At 46.9% G+C, this 21,161-nt stretch overlaps 1 protein-coding gene across 1 annotated transcript in view; it reads right to left on the bottom strand.

Annotated features, from left to right (window-relative positions):
* The window catches only part of LOC129385569 (uncharacterized), a 39,519-nt gene extending 18,644 nt beyond the window's left edge, over positions 1-20,875 (bottom strand). The window contains exons 1-5 of the mRNA XM_055072269.2: positions 20,815-20,875; positions 15,496-15,599; positions 8,414-8,845; positions 3,765-3,905; positions 593-800 (exon numbers count right to left, since the gene is read on the bottom strand). Coding sequence (XP_054928244.1) covers positions 593-800; positions 3,765-3,905; positions 8,414-8,845; positions 15,496-15,553 — 839 coding nt within the window. The 5' untranslated portion in view covers positions 15,554-15,599; positions 20,815-20,875. The remainder of the gene's footprint in view (positions 1-592; positions 801-3,764; positions 3,906-8,413; positions 8,846-15,495; positions 15,600-20,814) is intronic.
* Between the last annotated feature and the right edge of the window lie 286 nt (positions 20,876-21,161).

Below are 21,161 nucleotides of genomic sequence, written 5' to 3'. Positions count from 1 at the left end.
GTCTTTCAAACGCAGCGCGCGTACCATCTATTTGCAGCTGCTGCTGTTGTGACTATTGCAAAACACGCGTAACACCATGAACCGAAAGGAGAAGCAACATGTTCGTCGTCGTCGTCATCATCATCATCATCATCATAATCATAGTCATCCTGAAAACAAGCTCAGCGTTAGGCTTAGTTGTCATCGTCCTTCCATCGGTTTTAACGTGGCAGCTGAAAAATTCCTCACCATCGCTCCTGCCTCTGGTTTTCGCGCTCTTACTCGTAGCCTACATCTCCATTCGTCGTCGCAATAATCGCATCATTATCACGATCGGTTCTCTTCAGAGTGGTAGGCGTAGTCTGCGTTATCACAACCGCATCATGCAAGCCTCCTCTAGATAAATTTAGGCGTCATGATTATAATCAGCACCCTCGTCCGGTACGAGGTCATGGTCCAGTCTGTGGTGGCACCACCATCATCACCATCATCATCATCATAATCATCGTCGTCATCATCCGGTTCAAGGTATTAGGCGTAGTCTGCGCCAATAGCGATTGAAGCGGAAGATGACACGTAGCATTAGCAGCCTTTTAAAGCACGTGCTCCTCACCGGTGGTCAAAGGAGACTCCCATCTTGACGTTGCGGTATGTCAAGGCCCGATACTTGTAACTCAGCCAGCTGCTCTCCACTTTGACGCCGTATATGTTGTTCCCGTCGATGATCACGTGTGTGTAGTACAAGTACGTACACATCCTGTCTGGAGGGTACATGTACACCATGACTGCGGTTTCGCCCACTGTACACAGAAGCTCCCGGTCTGGGTTAAAAAAAAAAAAAGAAAGGTTCTGAGATATTACGCGCCAAAATCACGTTATGATTACGGGGCACGTGCTATGATGGGACACAACGGATGATTTCTGACCACACGGGGTTCTTTAGATTGTATTATAATCCGAAGTATTCTTTCCCAAATTGCATTTTCGTTAATTTAGTGGTAATGAGGTTGGTTATATTAGAAGAGAAAATGGAAGCCAATCTTCAATTTTGCGAATTACGTGTTGAAACGCATTCGGGCCGCTGTGGTTCAGCAAAAGTTCTCGGAACTTTTGCATCTCTGCATTCAGCCCCCTTTTTGAGAACACACTGTATCTTAAAGCCCATAAAGAAATTAACTAAGCCTCAGCAGACGCTATCCGAAATCCATGACGTCACGACTAGGATGGTGCGGGAACTTAACAGTGACCGTCACCACCTGTCTTTGGTTTTCGCACCGAGGAGTGTTTTGGACATTTACCCTGCAGGCATCTGCCGAATTTTATCGCGTGGCATTTTGACAACAAAATGATATTTCAAAACGTCTCCCAAATATCAACAACTTTCACTTAGCAACGTCGAAAGGGCACGCGTACTTCTGATAACACGCGTGTATGAGGCACTTATTCCTAACTATGCTGCTGTGGTGTATCAGAGTTTTAATCCTGGCCAAACAAAACAAAGCACCGCTATAACGCATAAACGACGACGTTACGATCAAGTGTCGTAAGTACGGCATGTAATTAGAAGGAATGTGCCACAGTCGAAATTTGGGCGGCCTTCTGAAATTTCGTTTACCTTAAAATGCTGCCTTTGATTTAGACTGGTGCACTGCGGTTAAGTTTTACAGATGACCGAACGGTATATGTACAAAATTTCTTCGCCTACATGCGGGTTCAGGCTTACCAAGGTTGGCACCACGGTAAGAGTGGTTTTTTTTGCTATTGCAAAATGTTAATTTACTAGTATAGTTCGAGCGGTTATTTTCTCTCTCTTTAGTTTAAGCAACGGCAACTGGAGGGCCCATTCAGATGCACTTTTTGATATGATCACTGCTACTACCCATAATGCAGAAAAAAACAGATTACGGGGCTCTTTTAATTCATAACCAATGAGTTTACCTAATGCTACAGTACACATCACCTAAAGGAGTACTGACGCGATAGACTGTGTTCTGTATTTCTACGTCACACTGCCTACAGTTGTCTGCTTGGGAAAGCACCGCAAGACTTATCAATAAAGAAATTATACGTGTCAACAATAGTCTCTAAGGTGACCATCGATAGAATAAGAGACCATATTTTGAGCCAAACAGGGCAAGAGGGTAAGTGAACGTCCGCATTTATTACGTGCATTTCGTAAGGCTAAATGTTACGTGCAAGCACAGTGATAGAGAAAAATACGCAGTTGGCACATTTGTTCCAGTAACTACTCTCAGCACTTGTATCTGCAAATTAATTCGAGCGCTCAAAGCTGCTCGTATGCGCAGAACACACCGGTCAAATCGGTGGCCGGTCAGCGAAGAACAGTTCTCATGAAAGAACCGAGTCCAGCGATTTCTGACCCCGGGTCACTTAGCCTTCGTGGCAGGGCCGAATCTGGAAGCTGGCATATTGTGCGCACGCTTCTTGTGCTTCCAAATTTACCTTGACCCCATGCATGCAGGCTATGTTTTTCTTCAGGCTTGAATTTGTGTCTCGTTCACACTGGGACCGTCGGCGCGTCTACAGCGGCGCGGAATCTCTTTCCTCCGAAATGGTGCGTCGTTCACATCATTCGCAATTCGTGAACACCGCGCATTCGCAAACACCGCGAAAGGCAGAAAAAGAAGAAAAAGAAGCTCGCCTTATTTTACTATTTGCGTAATCTGCCAAGCATGAACTTTATCTTGCACTCCCCCTTTCCAGCCACGCCCAGCCCCATTCTCACCCTCCCTACCACGTCCCCCCAATACTGTCCTGCGCTAGCGTAAGGTTCGCGCTTTTATAACTTTTCGCGCGAGGTCGTCTTTCTCGACCTTATACTTGTGCTTGGGGTGGCGCTTGCCGTACAGAACCGGGCAATAATCTCAAAGCCTCTGTGAACTTCACTTGCGCGCCAGCTGACGCAGCCTGTCGAGACAGATCGTGAGAAGACGAGATCAAACGCGATCAATGATTGGCGGAGTGCCGCCAGGCGAAGCATGGCGCGTCGTAACCAGGGCAGTGCCCACCGGGAACGAACTTGATCGGTCCAAATTTGCATGTACCAGGGATCATCATCAGCAGCAGCAGCAGTCTATATTTATGCCCACTGGCCGGGGGGGGGGGGGGGAGAGTATACGAAGACCTCTCACAGCGACCTCCAATTACCCCACTCTTGCGCTAGCTGATTCCAGGTTGCGCCTGCAAATCTCCTAATTTCATCACGCCACCTAATTTTTTTTCCATCCCCGACTGCGCTTGCCTTCCCCTGGAAACCATTCTGTTGCACTAATGGCCCTTCGGATGCCTGTCTTCCGCATAACATGCCCTCCCCAGCTCCACTTTTTCTTTCAATGTTAAATCAGAATTTTTCGCTGTTGCCGTTTGTTCTCTGTTCCACACCGCTCTCTTTCTGTCTCTAAACGTTGTCCCTGAGAATACCGACGTGCGACAACAAGCACCTGCCTCTCTTTCCCCCGAAAAAAATAATAATAATAAAGAAACAAGGAAATTCCTGTCTACGTATATAACTCGCAAGGCATGAATCAGTTGCTGAGTCGAGTTCTGATTGGCCCACGCGACGAGAGACTCGGGTGGCGGCAGAAGCGGCAGAAATCGCTATAAATAATATCGATCGGTGCGGCGGAATGCGCCGCCGCCGATTTGGATCCGCGCACCTCTGAACGACGGTCGCCTCAGTGTGAACGAGTCATTTCGGGCGCTTTACACATGTATACCAGAAAAAAAGCTTATCCGCGCATTTCTATTTATCGAAAGTCGCTTACATATCGGCAGCTGTGTCGTCGTCGTCGGTGTCGGTGTCGTCGTCGGTGTCGTCGTCGGTGTCGTCGTCGGTGTCGTCGTCGGTGTCGTCGTCGGTGTCGGTGTCGTCGTCGGTGTCGTCGTCGGTGTCGGCTTCGTGGTCGCTGCGGGCGGGAAAAATCAGAATGAGTCGCGTGTCGTCAAAACCGAGCTATTGTAATCGAATTAATGTACACGCTTAGAGCGACAGAAAGTTGAACTCGTTTGTAAGGGTTCATAATGAAAAGAAAGGTTAAGCGTGCAGACACGGACAGAGGAGAAGAGAAGTGGACAACACGAATGCGGCGTTCGTGTTGTCCACTTCTCTTGGGTCCGTGTCTGCACGCCTTACCCTTTCTTTGATATGTACACGCGTTGAGTGCGAAATGCGTCAGGCAATTCACCGTGTACGACTCAGTCGTAACGAACAGCCTAAATCCATTATTAATGCGAAAGCGTTATTTGCCCCATAAAGCGAAAATATGTCGGCGTGACTGAAAGATGGTACCAAAAAGTGTCCGTGCGGCTACACGGTTCTGGTTGATGCATCGTGTGCGGAGTTTGTGCGTCATTGGTCACGTGACGGCGTAGCCAATGGGGAGGAAATGGCGCCGCGTCATGAGTGTATCAAATAAAAAAAAACATTAATGCCCGATTGAACGCCTCTGAGCGGCCCTTCGAGCTATGAACTCTTAGCGAGCAAGCGGGCTCGTTAAGACAGGGCGCATTTTGATTTGGCGTTACCGAGGCCGAATCTCTCTCTCGCCTCCGTTAGAACGAAGGCGAAAGATTGCGCCTATAAGGAACGCGCGAAGAAACAAGAGATTTCACCAGAGGTACTGTATAATGCTTTCGCATTTCCTCAAGTAGGCAGTCTTTAGTGCAGCTGCCGAATTTATTTTTGGAATGTTCCAGTACTAGAGAAGCAGACATCGATTCCAACTCATCGTAATCTGCGGATCGGATGGTTTTCTGGCTCGCTCGCCAAGTTGGAAGCACGACAGCGGGGTGGGATCCGCGGGCGTACGAGATGTACCGACAACAGCTAATCAAAGAAATTTTTTTCCCAACAAGTTCTGACTGAGCATCGAGTCGGATCCGACGCACGGGTCATTTGAAAAATGCCCATACCGGAACCTTGTTCTTGGCCGTTGGAATCTCTCGAAAACATGTCAGAGGCAGCTGTCGGTATGCGTGCGACAGGTTGTCCGTACAATTGCACGCTGAGTCGTAAAAACACATCCGTAGACGCTATTACCCACGTTCTGCACAGGTTCGGCTAAATGAGTAAAACATTTTCTTATTTTTGCAGACGCGTTAAACGTGCTTAATGGAACCTTAGTGGAACGAGTTAAGCACGGTACGACAGGTCATCCATTTGTAGCATCGCCTCTCGTCTGTCGGAATAATTAGCCAATTATTCATCTGGATGTGTTGCGCAAGTAGTATCTGGCTCTTCTATGTGTAAATTTCAAGGTTTTACTATTGTGCTAGCTGCCATGGGCAATTTTTAAAATTTCTGTACAATAAAAAATAGCCTGCTGGTATGTGAGAAAAATATGATGTCGAATATGTGCCTCTTCTCGAAAGCGGCGGCCAGTGACCAGGTCAGCGACATGATCGAAAGCAACGGTACGAGGACATGTCGAAGTGCAGGCAATCAGCGCGCAACGACGATCTAAGCGATGTGGTCAGTGTGGCTTGGATATTTGTTCTTCGCTACCGACAGCGTCGACTAAACAAATTGTGCTCGCTGATCTGTGCTTATCAGAGTATCTCATACATCAAATACGCTGTATACAGGGAATTGCGTGTTTCTTTTCAAATCGCTGAAAAAAATTTTTGCGCCCTTAACAAATTTATGTTGTTGCCTAAATTTCTGGATATATGGCATTTGACGGCCTGGATCGTTCGGTATGACACTTGGTATACGCTTACCTGCCGGGCTAGTCGCGAAAACGAACTTTGAATTTGCGTTCCCGCACGCCCCTGGCACTCTGCGATGATTAAAACATGGCGGCTCTAACTTCCGTCGTCTGCAATACGACAAAGCGTGGCCTAAGATATTGGCTTCTATTAATCCCTCAAGAACGCATCCAAGAGGCAGACAAAGGCAACTTGGCAGTTTTTTTCCTTAAAAATCAGACAAGTAACATTGACCAAGTGCCACATTGAACAATCCGCACAATACAATGATATCTTTCTCCGAAATCAAGCAAGATCATCTTTCCGTACTATTATTGTAAGACAAAAACGCACATTCCAGTACGTAAAGGAAGTTATACCTTTCTGCAACCCAACAACATGCCACTACGTCCGGTGTTACTGGACGTATCCGAAGCATGACGTCAACGACGTGTTTTCGGCTCCCGTATCGTTTGCGGCGAATACAGCGAAAAAACAGCATGCCTCCGGGATCCGAGGCAACTATCCGTGGAGCGAGGATTTGGACACAGCTCCTATTCGTTTGGTGTGTCTGACTTTTTGAACGCTTCATCACATCCTCGTGAAACCGGAAGGCAACGTTCACACTTGGGAAGCGGCGAGCGGGCGGAAAGGCCAATGCGGGCGGAAAATCTTTTCCGCGCGTTTCCAAGATGTTCACATTCGTTTCGCCACTGCAGCGCAAACCATGGCCGCTTTCGGCCACATCCGTCGAGCCTGCGTAAGTTTGTCCGCGTGGTGGCGCTATTCATCGCACCACTTCAAGCAGTTTGTTAATTCATTGACTTATCAGTTACTGAAAGCCAACATTTCACACAACTGCCCGTGTCGTCATCAACTTTCGTCTACCATGGAAGAGGAAGAAGACATAGTTCTGATACTTTTGGCTAGTTCCTGAAAGAGTGAACAATGAACAACGGAAGATGTTAAATTTTACGGCCGGATGTTTACATGCTAGTGCAGCATCCGGTGACGCGGAACGGCTTTCCGCTTCGCCATGGCGAAAATATTGGTCCGAGACCGATCCGACTCACCGCCTGGTTTTCCGTTCGTTTTGCCGTCTATAGGCGGTCGGATTTTATGAAGTTTTTGCCGCTTCCGCCTCCTCCGATAGCATGCGTGAATGTAGCCGAAGACACCTCCGGAATATAATAGCTTCTTAAGTCAGCTTGTTTTTACCAACTAATATGTTACGAATGTGAAACAAGAAGTGTTTTTTTTTGTTCGAAAATCAGGGTTATATGAAGATAACAGTATCTTTTCGTACATAAAATGGTCGTGTTATATATGTTTTCGCAGAAACAGATTTTCTTTGTCAAACTACGAAACAAAAATGAAACTCGTACATTGTGCGGTGGCTTGGAAAAGTGACGTAGCATCCTGGATTTTCAGCTCCTCTCAAAGCGTTGAAAACGCATTTCGCGAGCCTACCGATTTTGACGTAGTTGTTGATAACTCAGTGGTCTCAATCGAAACAGTGCCAATTATTTCAGAAGCTGTTGGCAGCGATATCTATAAACCACTTGCACACAGTTTTGCATGCTTTTAACTTCATATATGTGGTGTCGTGACTTTCGGTTTACCGCGGGTTGTGTCTTCAGATACGTCATATTTGGCGACGTTTGGAAGTGTACGTGGTGTCACATCAATGCTTTTGACATCACCAATATACTCTCCTTGCAGTCCTATCCCAATCAGTTCCTGTCGTCAGCGATACGACTGCGAAATTAGTTCAGAGTTAATTTTATAAAGGACTGACCTCAATATGCAATTATTGTACAAGGGGTCTCAGGAGGATAGACAAGCTTAGTACAATTCCAGCGCTGTATTAGACTCATAATTCTGTATGCTTCGCCGATCTAAAAGAAGTTTGTAAGACGGGTTTCACATAACGAGCTGCGGCGAGGGGCGTAGCGACGTCTACTGCCGGTCTTCAGATACGTCATATTTGGCGACGTTTGGAAGTGTACGTGGTGTCACATCAATGCTTTTGACATCACCAATATACTCTCCTTGCAGTCCTATCCCAATCAGTTCCTGTCGTCAGCGATACGACTGCGAAATTAGTTCAGAGTTAATTTTATAAAGGACTGACCTCAATATGCAATTATTGTACAAGGGGTCTCAGGAGGATAGACAAGCTTAGTACAATTCCAGCGCTGTATTAGACTCATAATTCTGTATGCTTCGCCGATCTAAAAGAAGTTTGTAAGACGGGTTTCACATAACGAGCTGCGGCGAGGGGCGTAGCGACGTCTACTGCCGGTCCACCGGCCATCGAGCTAGTCTTATTAAGTACAGTGTTACAATCAGTGGCTGACGACGATGCCCACAAAACGCGGCCCGCTCGTCGTTGCGGGGTACCCGTGTGTCTGCCACTGGCAAGCATGCACGTGCTTCAGTGATGCGGTTTGTACCGCAGCGAAGGACCTTTGCGCGCAGTTGATTGGTTTATCATTTTCGGCGGAAGAAAAGTAAATGCGCAGGCATAGCGCGGCGCGAAATGTGCCTGCGGGGATATTGAAGAAGAGTGGTCGTATGCCTGTACGAGTGCTCCGCATCTTCGTACACCGAGTGAATCCCTTCGTCCGATGACGTGTACAGTCGACGAATCGCACCGTTAATTGCACCATGTGTCTGTCGTTATCAAAATTTATGAACGCAGAAAAAAAAAGAAACAAGTGCTCACTCGGTGGCGCCGCTGGAGGAACTGGTCTTGCCGGTGGAGGTACTGGTCCCCCAGGTGGAGATATTGGTCCCCCAGGTGGAGGTGGAGGTCCTCCAGATGGCGGAACAGGGCCCCCAGATGGCGGCGCTGGTCCGCCTTGTGGCGAACCTGGTCCCCCAGATGCGGGAGCTGGTCCCCCTTGTGGCAAACCTGGTCCCCCAGATGGCGACGCTGGTCCCCCTTGTTGCGGAACTGGTGCCCCAGATGGAGGTACCGGTCCTGTCGGTCCACTTGCTGGTACTACTGATGGAGGCGTGGTCGTCGAGGCTGGTGTTTTAGCTCCTATAGGAACTGGTACCGGAGGAGGGAGGCTGCTGCCGCCACCACCACCACCACCGCTAACACCGCCAACGCCACTACCGTCGCTGTTGCCGAAGTCATCTTGTGCGTCTTCTACGGGTCACAAGGGCAAGAGTGCGGCGTCGTACAAATGCTTCTTTGACAGAGTTTAAGAATGACGCAGAAGCTGCGGCTATATTGGGTTACAATTATTTCCGTTTTACAGACACCTTAAAAATCGGCTGATGCTCTTAACGCAATTCTAGACCTTCAACTAGGTTATTGAGAAAGGTGGGCATTACTAGCACACGAAATCGAAACACACATTCAACTAAGTAACAGGCAATCGCGAATTAACTTCTTGATTAAGTACTTTATGGCACATATGGCACTTTACAAGCTGTAGCGGTTGCGTCTTCGTGGCGTGTCTAATTCGATTTGATTTGCAGAATGACACCAGTTTGGAGAGATCAGCCATTAATGTCACCACGAAAATGCACGGTTGGTCCACTCACTTTTTAACAAAACGTTCTTTTATGCATTGAATCACAACGGTACCTTGAATGCACGGTTGCAACAGCGACAGCGCTTTTGTGTGTGACGGGATAAATTAGCGAGTAGGTAGGTCAGACTTGTACGTAACTGAAATAGTCTACTCAAATTATGCTATCTAAAATAATTTTCAGAATATTTTGGTGTCTTGGAAATGCATTGAGAGAGGAGTATATCTGCCGTAACCTAAATGCGCTTCAAGGTTTACTGTACAGAAGAAAAGCACAACACTGCCTTCCACAGAAACTTGTTCCACTAAGCACCCGCGTACGTGTCCCCCGTGGCTCTTACGTTCGTCCTTGATTCATGAAAGAATTTAACTACTCCGCAGGTGGGGAGCGATCACACAAGCTTATGCAAAGGTTGTGGGATTGTTTCCCACCTGCAGCAAGTTGTTTCTTTATCAAGTTTCAGTTCAAGTAATTTATCGCGTTTATTTGATTTATTAAGCGCAAGTAATTTTCCCTATGTTGTCCATGATGTCAGTGTTTGTTGACTTATCATGACAGGACTAGTAAAAATGGGGCCCCTCAGTAACCCCCCTTCTTCTCGTTTGTCTATATATATATATATATATATATATATATATATATATATATATATATATATATATATACCGGAAAGAACGAATATACCGGTGCACCAAAAATATTCTGGAACAATGGAAGATCATCCGGAGCTTCAAGTATATGTTTTCTAATGGCTATAAGGGATCTAAACTGTAACGTCTGCGAAGGAGACGACGAGCTGCCGCACACCAGAGATGTAATTGGGGATAACTTGGACAATAAACAAAGCGTAGTACAGGCACGAACAGATGCCGGAACAGAGAAGCCATAGAGATCAAAATGTATCGTAGAAAGCTTTTACTAGGAAATAACGGAGGAGAAAACGAACCTAATAACACGGCCACTGGATCCGATGAAACCTCAATACAGCTAATCAAACATCAGGGTCTGAAGAGCAAGGAACTGCTGACTAATGTCATGCAGCAAGCGATTAAAAAGAAGCAAAATCCATTTGGTTGGCATGAAAACAGGATGAACCTTATGTATAAGGGTAAAGGTGATACAGGTCAGAGGAGCTCGTACAGGACAGTTACAGTAACGTCGGTGAAATATAGAATGACAATGCAAGCCATAACATTAGAGCTGTCCAATTGGATGGAGAAACCATAAACAGGTACTAGAACTACACAATGATACTAGAACTACACAATGGGTTCTGGTCAGGCCGGTGCTTATCAGAGAATATTTTTGTGCTCAGGTGGGCATACATATTTCAGTACCTCAGAATAGACCTTTATGGATAGCATTTCAACATAGTGAAGGAGCTTACGACAACGTAGACAAATAATTGTTACGGAATATTCTCAAGAAAGAGGACATGGACGATGATTTCGTGGAGCCGTTGAGGCACATACCTAGAGAAGTAGAAATCGTAAAGGAAGGCCGGAGATACAATCACGTTGCGGAAACTCACTAAGCATTGATGCAAGGGTATCATCTGTCTCCAATATTGTTCACGATTCATGTCAAGGGCGTAGGAAGACGACTGGAAATTAGTAAATTAGATTTTGATCTCTTACATCCATGAATAAAGGGAAAATCAGACATCCACCCGTTCGTAGCAATTGCTACAATTCTGCGGGTTTCCGCAGAACTACTATGTCTTACATCCATGATGGGCAAAAGGTGCAACAGGATGTGGCTGGGCTGATGTATTCGGACGACGTTGTGCTACTAACGAGCAATGCAAGTGATTTACAGAAACTTGCTAATATGAGTGACAGTGCAGCGACGAATCTAGGCCTGATGTTAACGCAGATAAATCGGGGATTATGATCTTTAATGAAGAGACGAGTGATAAAGCGGCACCAAATCAACGTATCGTCAAGCAATATGTATGCCTCGGTGTATACATTAATGAAGGAAAGGCCCAACTCAAGCATTTACCAAAATAAAAAAAAATTAGAGGGTAGCGGAATGCAGCAATAACAAAACATAGATTGCTTTGAGGCTACAATACACACGAGGTGATCCGAGGAATTCGGAAAAAGGTAACCGTGCCAGAGCGAAGGTTGCAGAATAAACAGACGGTGGTGGGCCGACTGAATTTCAGGGCCTACGGTAAATCCCCCCCTCCCCCCCCCCCAAAAAAAAACAAAGAAAGGCAGTGCAAGGTGACTCGGGTTCGGCTTCTTTTGAAGTCAGGGGCAAGCACAGAGCAAGATTCGTTTTGAAGAAAGGCTAAGGAAGATGGCTGAAAATAAATGGTCGGCTCAAATGCACAACCATCTGTGCATCAAAAGCGTGGACACGGAATAACGGAAAAGGTCAAGGAAGTCGGTAATCAAGTACTGTAACTGAAAGCATAAATATACCACAGGAAGTCGTGAAAAAACATGAGAAACAGAAACAGTAAATTCGATGCGAAGTATGGAAGCAAAAATGAACACGGAGATTTACGGAAACGGCGCGAAATAAGCCTGAAGAGACAAATCTGTATGATAACGCAAACAGAAGTGCCTTGCTATTTAAGGCCCGAGCTGGCTGCCTGAACCAAAAATATACCGGAGAAAATATGCGCCACAGGATTAGGCATGAGTGGGCAGCAAAAGACGACTCCGCCCATCGTAACAGAATGCCAAGATATCCACCCAACGAGACCCGTAAGGAATGTCCTCCTTCGAGAAGCGTTGGTATTCAAAGAATATGGAAGAATTAAGTGGTCGGGAGGCTAGATAAGTAAGGGGCGATTAGACTATTGATGTAAAAAAAAAAATCAACGAGAGGATTGATAGAACCGGAGTCAGGGCAAACGCTGGGAAAGAAAGATGGAGATCAGATATAGAGAAAAAGGTTAGATAGTGAGAGATGCAGTAAAATGTGATGAAATCAAGCAAGCTACGGTACCATTTCTCCCTGCGCCATTTCAAAAGGGATACCGATAAATGTTACCTTCATCATCATCGTCATCATCATCGTCATCAATGGACACATTTATCCCATCTGATGTTCTAGGTTACTCCATGTTCTCAGCACTCCTGTTGTCACGCCTGACATGCACTCTTCGAGTCTTTGGCATTGCCGGCCGTGCAGCTACCGGAGTATTGGGCAGAAGTAGCACTCCCGACGACAGATCATGTGACCCGGACATCGATGATCCTCGGCTACTATCAGTAGTGAGTGATACTGCTGATGAATTTGTGCTGCGCCTCAGCCAGAAGAGTAGTATGGTAGAGAAAAACCAAGTATGGCATTTCAGGTAAGTTTGAAGTGGTAAAGCCAAGGCGCAGAAGACCAAGACTCAAGAAGAACACAAACGACAGGACCGGCGCCTGTCGGCGCCTGAACCGGCGTCTGAAGCCGTGTTCTCGTTCTTGAGTCCTGGTCTTCTGCGCCTTGCATTTACTACTTCAAGCATGAACCAACTAGGCCAAGCAAGAGTTTTACTCAGGTAAGGTATTGCCATGCCAGTTGTTGCAAGAAAGCCAGTCAGCTCTCTCACGACCCATTGTGGTGCACCAGATATTCGTTCACGTCGTAAGCCAAGCGAGCGAGTGCCGTTGGGATCACACGCATCCTCTTAATTCTCATCTGGTTACGTAAATGCGCTACCTCCTTGCCACTCCCGACAATTGCACACTGGACATTGCAGCGAATAGAATTCGACTAAAACGAAATTCTGCTTAATTTACTTCCGCTTAAGCAAGCGTTATCGGGCGTTTATTGACGCCGAACTGAAATGGCTGGCTGTCCACTAGGGTCGGCCTTGTCGAAGCACATGTCATTGCCATCAAGCCTCATGCGGCACTCATACAGACCAGAATTATACGGTACACGAAAGCTGTAACCACCGACATTCGCCGTTTTGTTTCTTTGACAACGCGAGTGGCAGCTTTTAATGGACACCTTCACTTTAACCTGGCTTCCAAAAGGATGGGACTCATCTCTCGTTCTCTGTGACTGAACCGGCCTTGTACCTTCCAAGTTCGGCCGGAGCGTCGTCGCAAAGGCAGAAAGGCTGTTGCTGCAAGCAAGGATACTGGACTGCCGGAACACAGTTCAGAAACTTCAAAACGAGACGTTCTTTGCCCGATGTCGCTTTCATTTCCGCTGTGCTGGCATCCAGCTACACGCCAATCAGGAGGCCAATATACGGACACTCTATGCCAAGTTTACGCACGAAGTCAAACTTCACAGGCTCTCGGACACAGCCAAACCCCATCGTCCACCACGGCGTGACTGTGGCGGTACAAAATCTGTCTTCGCACAGACTTGATCTTTCTGACGCCTCCTTTCTTGAGCTAGGCCTGAACCTCAGTGTTGCTCCTGCCCTAGACGTGAGAAAGGTGCTTTGCGCCGTGGAGCACGCCGTCATCCAAGTTCATCAGTCCCACCGGGATGAGGCCCCCACCCGCGTTATCGGTGTCCTCTCTCGGTTGCAGCAGCGCAAATTTGCTTCGCCACTTCGTGCTGAGGAACGCGGTGCTGTCGAGCGGCTTCATGACAACTCTGAGATCGCCATTCTCCCTGCTGACAAGGGGAATGCCACAGTTCTCCTGAATACGGCCAAGTAGAAAATAAAAATGCTGGCCCTGCTTGACGATCAGAACACTTATGTGCGGCGCACCCGGGACCCTACCTTGAAGGTACAGAGCCGAGGTGTGGAACAACTCCTAGCGGAGGTGTTCCACTTTGTTTCTACCGAGCACAAGTCCCTCTGCTACTCGCTTCGTTGCCGTAATGGTGCGCCCCCTGCGCTTGATGGCGTATCAAAGATTCACAAACCTGATGTCCCTTTTGCGACTTATACTGGTATTTACCCATTCCCCCCTGTACAAGCTATCCGTCTTTCTGCATAGACTTTTGTACTCTCCAGTCGGAAAAGGTACAACGCATTTGCGCAACTCCAACGAGTTCGTTGAAAAAGTTCGGGATCTTGTTCTCGACGACGTCGACGAGGTGATGGTTTCGTTTGACGTTTTTGTCTGTTTACTTCCATTCACACTGACATGGCCGAGGAAGTGTGCTGCTGCTCTCGACGCCGATCCAGCTCTACCAGAACGGTCCCCATTTGATGTCCCCGACTTGAAGAGTCTCCTCAGACCTACTGCTGTTTCGATAAGACCGTCTAATAGCAAATGCACAGCGCAGCAATGGTGTCCTCAGTGTCGGCGACCGCTGCGAACCTGACAATGGCATGGCTGCAAAGTCGTGCGCTCTCTTCTTTCAGCCCATCGACAAGAATTTTTCTACGCTACGTTGACGATTGTTTTTGCCTAATGAAGTGCTGCGCTTTGGAAGCTTTCACCAGGCAGCTAAACAATCAAGGAGATTCCATTCATTTCACGGTTGAGATGGAGATGGACCAGAAACTGGCTTTCTTTTGACGTATTGGTGAAAAGAAGCAATGGTGCGCTTTCTTTCAGCGTTTTCAGAAAGAGTACACACACTGGCCGGTTCCTGTACTTCTTGTCTGCGCACCCTGAAGCTCACGAGAGGTCAGTAGTTGCCTCCCTGTTGGGCCGTGCGAGCCGCATTTGCGCGAAACCTGAAGAGTTAAGTTCTACCCGCCGTGGTTGCGCAGTGGCTATGGTGTTGGGCTGCTGAGCACGAGGTCACGGGATCGAATCCCGGCCAGGGCTGCCGCATTTCGATGGGGGCGAAATGCGAAAACACCCGTGTGCTTAGATTTGGGTGCACGTTAAAGAGCCCCAGGTAATCGGAATTCCCGGAGTCCTCCACTGCGGTGTGCCTCATAATCAGAAAGTGGTTTTGACACGTAAAGCCCCATAATTTATTTTAATTTTTCAAATACTCAAATTTCGACGTGATGATAATCCGGAAAGATCTTTCGTCAGGCGGTTACACCCCTGCGTTCATGAATGCTGTGGAGCACCGTTTGTTTGGAGCAACGTTGGGCACTGGCGGCTTGAACCCTTTCCAAGCAGGCATTGGCCTTTCGAAGAAACGAGCTTCCATTCTTTACATTCAGATAAGTTTTGCTTGGTCGGTGTACGTCTTTCTTTATCACGTCTCATCCCGATCAGACGGGCTTCCGTCGAACTCTCTAATACGAACTCTCTCTCTTATCGAACTCTCTCTTAGAAGCCTCCGATACGCTTGCTTTAGAAAGAGTTAGTAAATTTGAATTTATTTGGTTTTGTGAAAGGAAAGAGTCGACTCATCCATAATTTCTGTCCTTACCGGAATCACTCGATCCAACGAGGAGGAAGATCACCACGAAGGCTATCCCCAGGAACATCAGGCAGACTACAACAGCCACAACTGTGCTCCGGTTCTCGTTCTCCCTGGAAGGTATTTCGCACGTCTTCAAAAATAGCGAAACAGTTTTACGCTTCTGCAGGAGATCATTGTGATAAGGTAAGAAGTAATGTCCCTTTCAATCAATCAATAATTAAATAATAAATAAATAAATCGATGAATCAAATTTATTCGTGCATCAATGAAAATAAAGGGGTAAAAAAATGTTGCAGTTTCACCCGAAAGCTAAGCACGGATGGCGATAGCAAATTAGTCAATAGCTCCGCGAAGAAAGGATGGTAGTTTTATCAGGCGTATAAACTTGTAAACATTCGCTCAATAACTAAATTAACAATTATATTATGCGTAAGCGTGAATGAACGAGGACGCAGAAAGGAACAGACACACAGAGAGTGTCTGTTTCTTTCTACATGGCGCTTACACATTCTCTCATGTATTCAAACTAACTAGCCTACCAACGTGTTTTAACTGAATTAAGAAGTATGGTGTCATGCGCGCACAGGTAAGCATGAACCCATCTAGCTCTATGAGTGCGGGAAATCGCGGTCAGAATGTTGGAGTGAGGAATCGCGGCAGCAGCAGCGAATGAATCGATCGTCATGCATCTCTCGCTTCAACGCGAACGAAACGTCAAAAGCACAGCACACACGAAGCTACCAGCACTACGCGCACTCAGCAAACCTTGCAGACCGCTTTGAAGATAGGCCCACGCGTGAGCGCACTTCGACCACGTCGCAGCTCGCTTTTAAGATACGGTGTCCGCACGGCTGCGCTGTGAGCAGCATCCGCCGAAAAAGAGTGCCCTACACAACCCTCTCTCGCCTGTCCCTCATGCCTCGCCTGCGACTGGAGAGGGCGCGCTTTCGGTCCGCCTTTCCTCGCTCTCACACGCGAGAATGAGCCGCGTTTGCCGGCTCACCTTTGCGCGCTTTCACTCGCGCATACAGAATGCGGCGCGCGGTGACGATTTTATCGCCCTTCGACTTTATGCGGAACCTCACGGCGACGGCGACGGCAGAAATGCTCCTGGGTGTCCATACAATTGCTATCGCGGAAAAGAAAATTACTTGCCGATCAGGCACCTTGACTGGTTCTCACCTCCATGCGTTTGAGTAGCAACATTTCAGAGTACACGAATAAGTAGGTATATAACAAATAACGAACGCAATCGACAGAAATAAAAGTGTTACTCTTACCGTTTGGCCCTTTGTCCCAACCTTATGACCCGTACGGGGAGCTTATTGACGGCTACTTATTCAGGACCGAGAACTTACTATTCCTGTAGACGGCTACGACCTTAGCCAGTCGTTCCTTAGCTCACGCGCCGCTCGCGCCTGGCTGTCGTTGATAATAATGGTTTCCATGATCTATAACTTATATATTTTATGACCATAGGCTTTAATATTGGGAGACGAAGCTCCCTCGTATCCTTTTTCCTTGCTCTATGACCTGGAACCATGAATCCAACCGAGCGCTGTCAGTGCGAAAGGAGAAATCGTTTGCCTGGCTCGACTGGGCCACGCAGATGGTATTAATTTGAAAGAAGTGAAATGGATTGTCCTGGAACGCTTACAAAATTATATTAAGGGGCCTTACGTGCCGAAATGGCGACAGGATTATGAGATTATGTGGAATAATTTTGACAACCTCCATTTGGTTAACGTGCCCCCGACGCACGAGACACGGGTGTTCTTGCATTTCGCCTCCATCCAAATGCGGCCGCCGCGGCTGGGATTATAATGCCCTGGTTCTTCGTCCTTATCGTTTTCTGTTCATATTTTTTTTGCATTATTTCCACATTAGCTCGGCCGCAACGAGTTAGTGCGTGGAATGCTCAGCAGGTGTCAGGGGCCCTTCACTGGCCCATGGCAACCACTGGTTACCTGTTTGTTTAGTAAGAACCACCACATCTTTCACCTTGCTCCTGCTCTTGTTCATTCAAGGGTGTTTTGATAGGCAACACCGCTCGAGACCGCATGCGAGTGCTGCTACCTGGCGGCGTCATCGAGCTATGACTCTTTCTTAGTAACGGAGAGGTACAGTTTTTATTCCTTGCAAGTGTCAATGCGTCTAGTGGTGGGACTTAATAAGCCTCCTGAACAGCTAAATCCGCGTTACACTAGACAAGGGATACGCTCGTACATGATCGTCCCCATGTAGCATCGAAAGCAGGAACAGTACTGAGCTAACGTTATCCAATGTAGAGCCATGATATGCATAAGTTGGGTTAAGAGACACACGTGCCGAGCAAGGTGTCGCGTAATATTCGGCGCTTTACGTTCCAAAATTTGAAAAAAACTATATATATATCAGCAATACCTTTGGGATTTTCGGAGCTACTATGCAGGTTTTTAGGGATGCCACGCTATAGACGTTTTGATAGAAGGTTTAGGATCCGGAAGCGGCAAGCGACCTCGATGTGCGCGGGCGGTGCTAGAGCCCTGATATGGTAACAGCCCGATCAGTAATGACTGTACGATTGCACAACTCTCTGCTATAACGACGTCACTAGGGCAACTCGCATAGGCAGATCACGCAATACTCTCGCGACAACTCCGTATTACGGCTTACCCAGGATCCACACCTAAAAAATAATAAAGAAAGGACGGGTGAGAAAGGATATGGCATTTGAGAACGACAATATAGTGAGAAAGTACGTAAGTTTGAGCTAGAGAAATTAATTCAACACCATGTTTTGTCCTAATGAAAAGGCAGGCGTTTGAAATGATGTATTGAACAGCTCGAGACACACAACGCAGTAAAGATGTACACAGCTTTCTTCTGGGGTGAGCGTTGAATGACTGGCCGAGCCGTAACACCGTTGCTGTTCCTACTTCACGGAATGCAGCAGGGAATATGAAGGTCGATTGCAATCGAAAGTGCACATTTCATTTACGAACACCAACGTTTTTGCCTATTGAACCAGTGACAATAATTATCAGGGAGAAAGTGCGCAACCAACAATCGCAGCACGTAGGGACATATCAAGCGTGCAGTCAATGACAGCCAGACAGGTGGGTCCTTATCGTTAGCGTTGTGAAACAGGAAGCTCATCAATAAGGATTTAGTCTTTGAATTGTTGAAGATTCGCTGGTTTAACATGGAGGACATTCGATCGGTACGAAGTGCCGTAATTTGTACGTGATGATTTGTTTGCGTAAGTATTTACTCCTGCCGAGTATCAATGCGTCTAGTGGCGGGTCTTAATAAACCCCCTGCGCAGACAAAGTCTCATTACACCTATATAATTTCCTGAGCAAGCAATACATACGTATCCTTTTGAACATACTAAATGGAATCAAAGCACTTACGGTTGACATGTCTGTTGAAACGTTTTTAACCGCTAGCTTATACTGCAGGGGTAATGGCGAAAGTGCACCGTAATGTGAAATAGCAGTTCAGATATAACCATTGCTATGAAACCTGTGAATGCCTAAGGATTTCTCAGAAAAAGAGAGCGCAGTATCTCCTTTCCGGGTCGGAAATGCGCATCAATTTTTATGAAGGAATTTGGATGTTCTGCAGACAAAAAAAAAAAAAGACTGTAAGATATTGCGACTGCTCTTTCTAGGAATCGCAATTCCAAACTCGATGCCTGGTGACATCCTGTATTTACACTTGGAAAATATCACTCAATGCTTGTAGGGCTGCCCGTGGTTTGAGCTCTAATCTGCCTTGTTTGTTCAATGAGAACCAGCTTATTTCCTATTTTTGTTCTTTACTATACGCAGCCCGGTGGTGTTATCGGCAAAAATAAATGAATAAATAAACAAGCTACAATACTTACTCGACATCTCGCTGAAACCAATGCCTAAATGAAAACGTATGAGAAAAAATTCAGTTGCAAGTGGTGGTGTGCGCATGTATCAACGTCTCGATACGTTGCATATCGAACCGAATTTATGGTAAGAAGGCTCCACCCTTCAATAAAAAAATTATTAAATGGAGCTGTCGCCATATGAGAGCACGCTATGAAGACTAATATCATTAAAAACAAATTAAAAACACATCAGGCAGGGCGAAGTGTCTTAGATAGGCTGGCAGGACTTTCGTAAAGTAAACTTATACTTGTCAGTGGCTGCCCTGTGTTTCTTGACAAACGACAGAACTGACACTGACAAAGAGACTGATCTAGACTCTAGATAGTGGAATGATGTTGCTTGGCGCCGAAGATAATGAAGTGGAGGTACTAGACAGCTGGCCTGCATTCAGTGCCAATTTCCAGCGACACCACGTGACGACGTTCCACCTGGTTCATAAAATTAGTTGGGCAAGACTGACAGGGCCGCTTCTGTCGAGGATGGCGTTTGCATGAAAACGTCGGCCAGCGTATCTGAGATGGCTAACCCTGATAGATATCCTTTAGCAGCGAACAGTTGGCTTTGTCAGAGTCGGTGCTAATCTTGCGCGCGCCTGCCACGGTTGCCGAGTTGCTAAGGCGACCTGCGGCTGAGCGCGAGGTCGCGGGTGCGGCTCCCTGTCGTGGCGATCACTTTGCGATGTGAACAAAACGTGAGAGACGTTGACGTCAAGAGAATTCGGCGCATAGTGAAGAGCCAACAGGCAGTCAAGATTATTCCGAAGCGCTTTACTATATGTGGCATCCCTTATGATTTACTACACGGTTTCGAAAACGTCATGGTTTAATGTAATCTTAAATGATATCCGGTTTGGATATGGTTCACCGCGTGTCGTGAAACACGTATGTCGATACAGATAACGATCAGTTAAGGTAAAATGAGACATCCACTTAGTCGTAGATCTTGCTATGAAGGAAACCTTTGTAGCAATTGGGTTTCCTTTGCAGCAATTGCTACGATTAGGTGGATGTCTCATTTTCCCTTAATTACTTCTCTCCACCTTGCGGGTTTCCGCAGAGCGATTACGTCAAACCCTTGCCTTTTCTTCGAGTTGTTGTCAAATTCGACTTCGCCCTGCTATCTGCTAGCGGCCTGGCTAGCTCAGATGTTAGAGCGTGTGCCCCGGAAAGGCGGTGGTCCCGGGTTCGAGTCCCGAACCAGAACAAATTTTCCTTCAACTCTCAGGCTTTTCTTTCGCGGAACCCGTTTGGGTTTCCTTCGTAGTGATTGCTACGATTACGCGGATGTCTCATTTTCCCTTAAATACTTCTCTCCATCTTGCGGATTCGCGCAGAACGATTACGTCAGATAACGATCAGCTACTCATATCACAGTTCTTTCTGGACGTAATTCTAGTTTCCGAAATGAACATCACACTTACCCGACATCGCTGTACTTTCCACAGTGCTTGACATAGCAGACTCGAACCTAGACGAATCTCCTGGAAACCAAAAGAAGCGGGCAGCTCAGAGATGGTATAGTCCGTGTAAATAGACGTAACATTAACCTACCCATTGTTTAGCGTTCTTGGACGGACGTTCGTTGGGTGACGAAGAGTGGGCAAGGCTGTGAAATTAGTCGACAGCCCGTGGTCAGGCGACGTCGACTTCCGACAGATGATCAATAACGGAGTGCTGCGCAAACAGTGCGTTTCTGATAACCCGCAATGTGTTAGGGACGCCGCGTGCTAAATTTTAGCCGAGTGGTTGCATGCCTTAGCTGTGATAG

Source organism: Dermacentor andersoni, chromosome 7, assembly GCF_023375885.2.
Source record: "Dermacentor andersoni chromosome 7, qqDerAnde1_hic_scaffold, whole genome shotgun sequence".
Classification (NCBI taxonomy): Eukaryota; Metazoa; Arthropoda; class Arachnida; order Ixodida; family Ixodidae; genus Dermacentor; species Dermacentor andersoni.
Note: the sequence above shows the minus strand (reverse complement) of the source record. Positions and strands in the feature narration are given on the sequence as shown.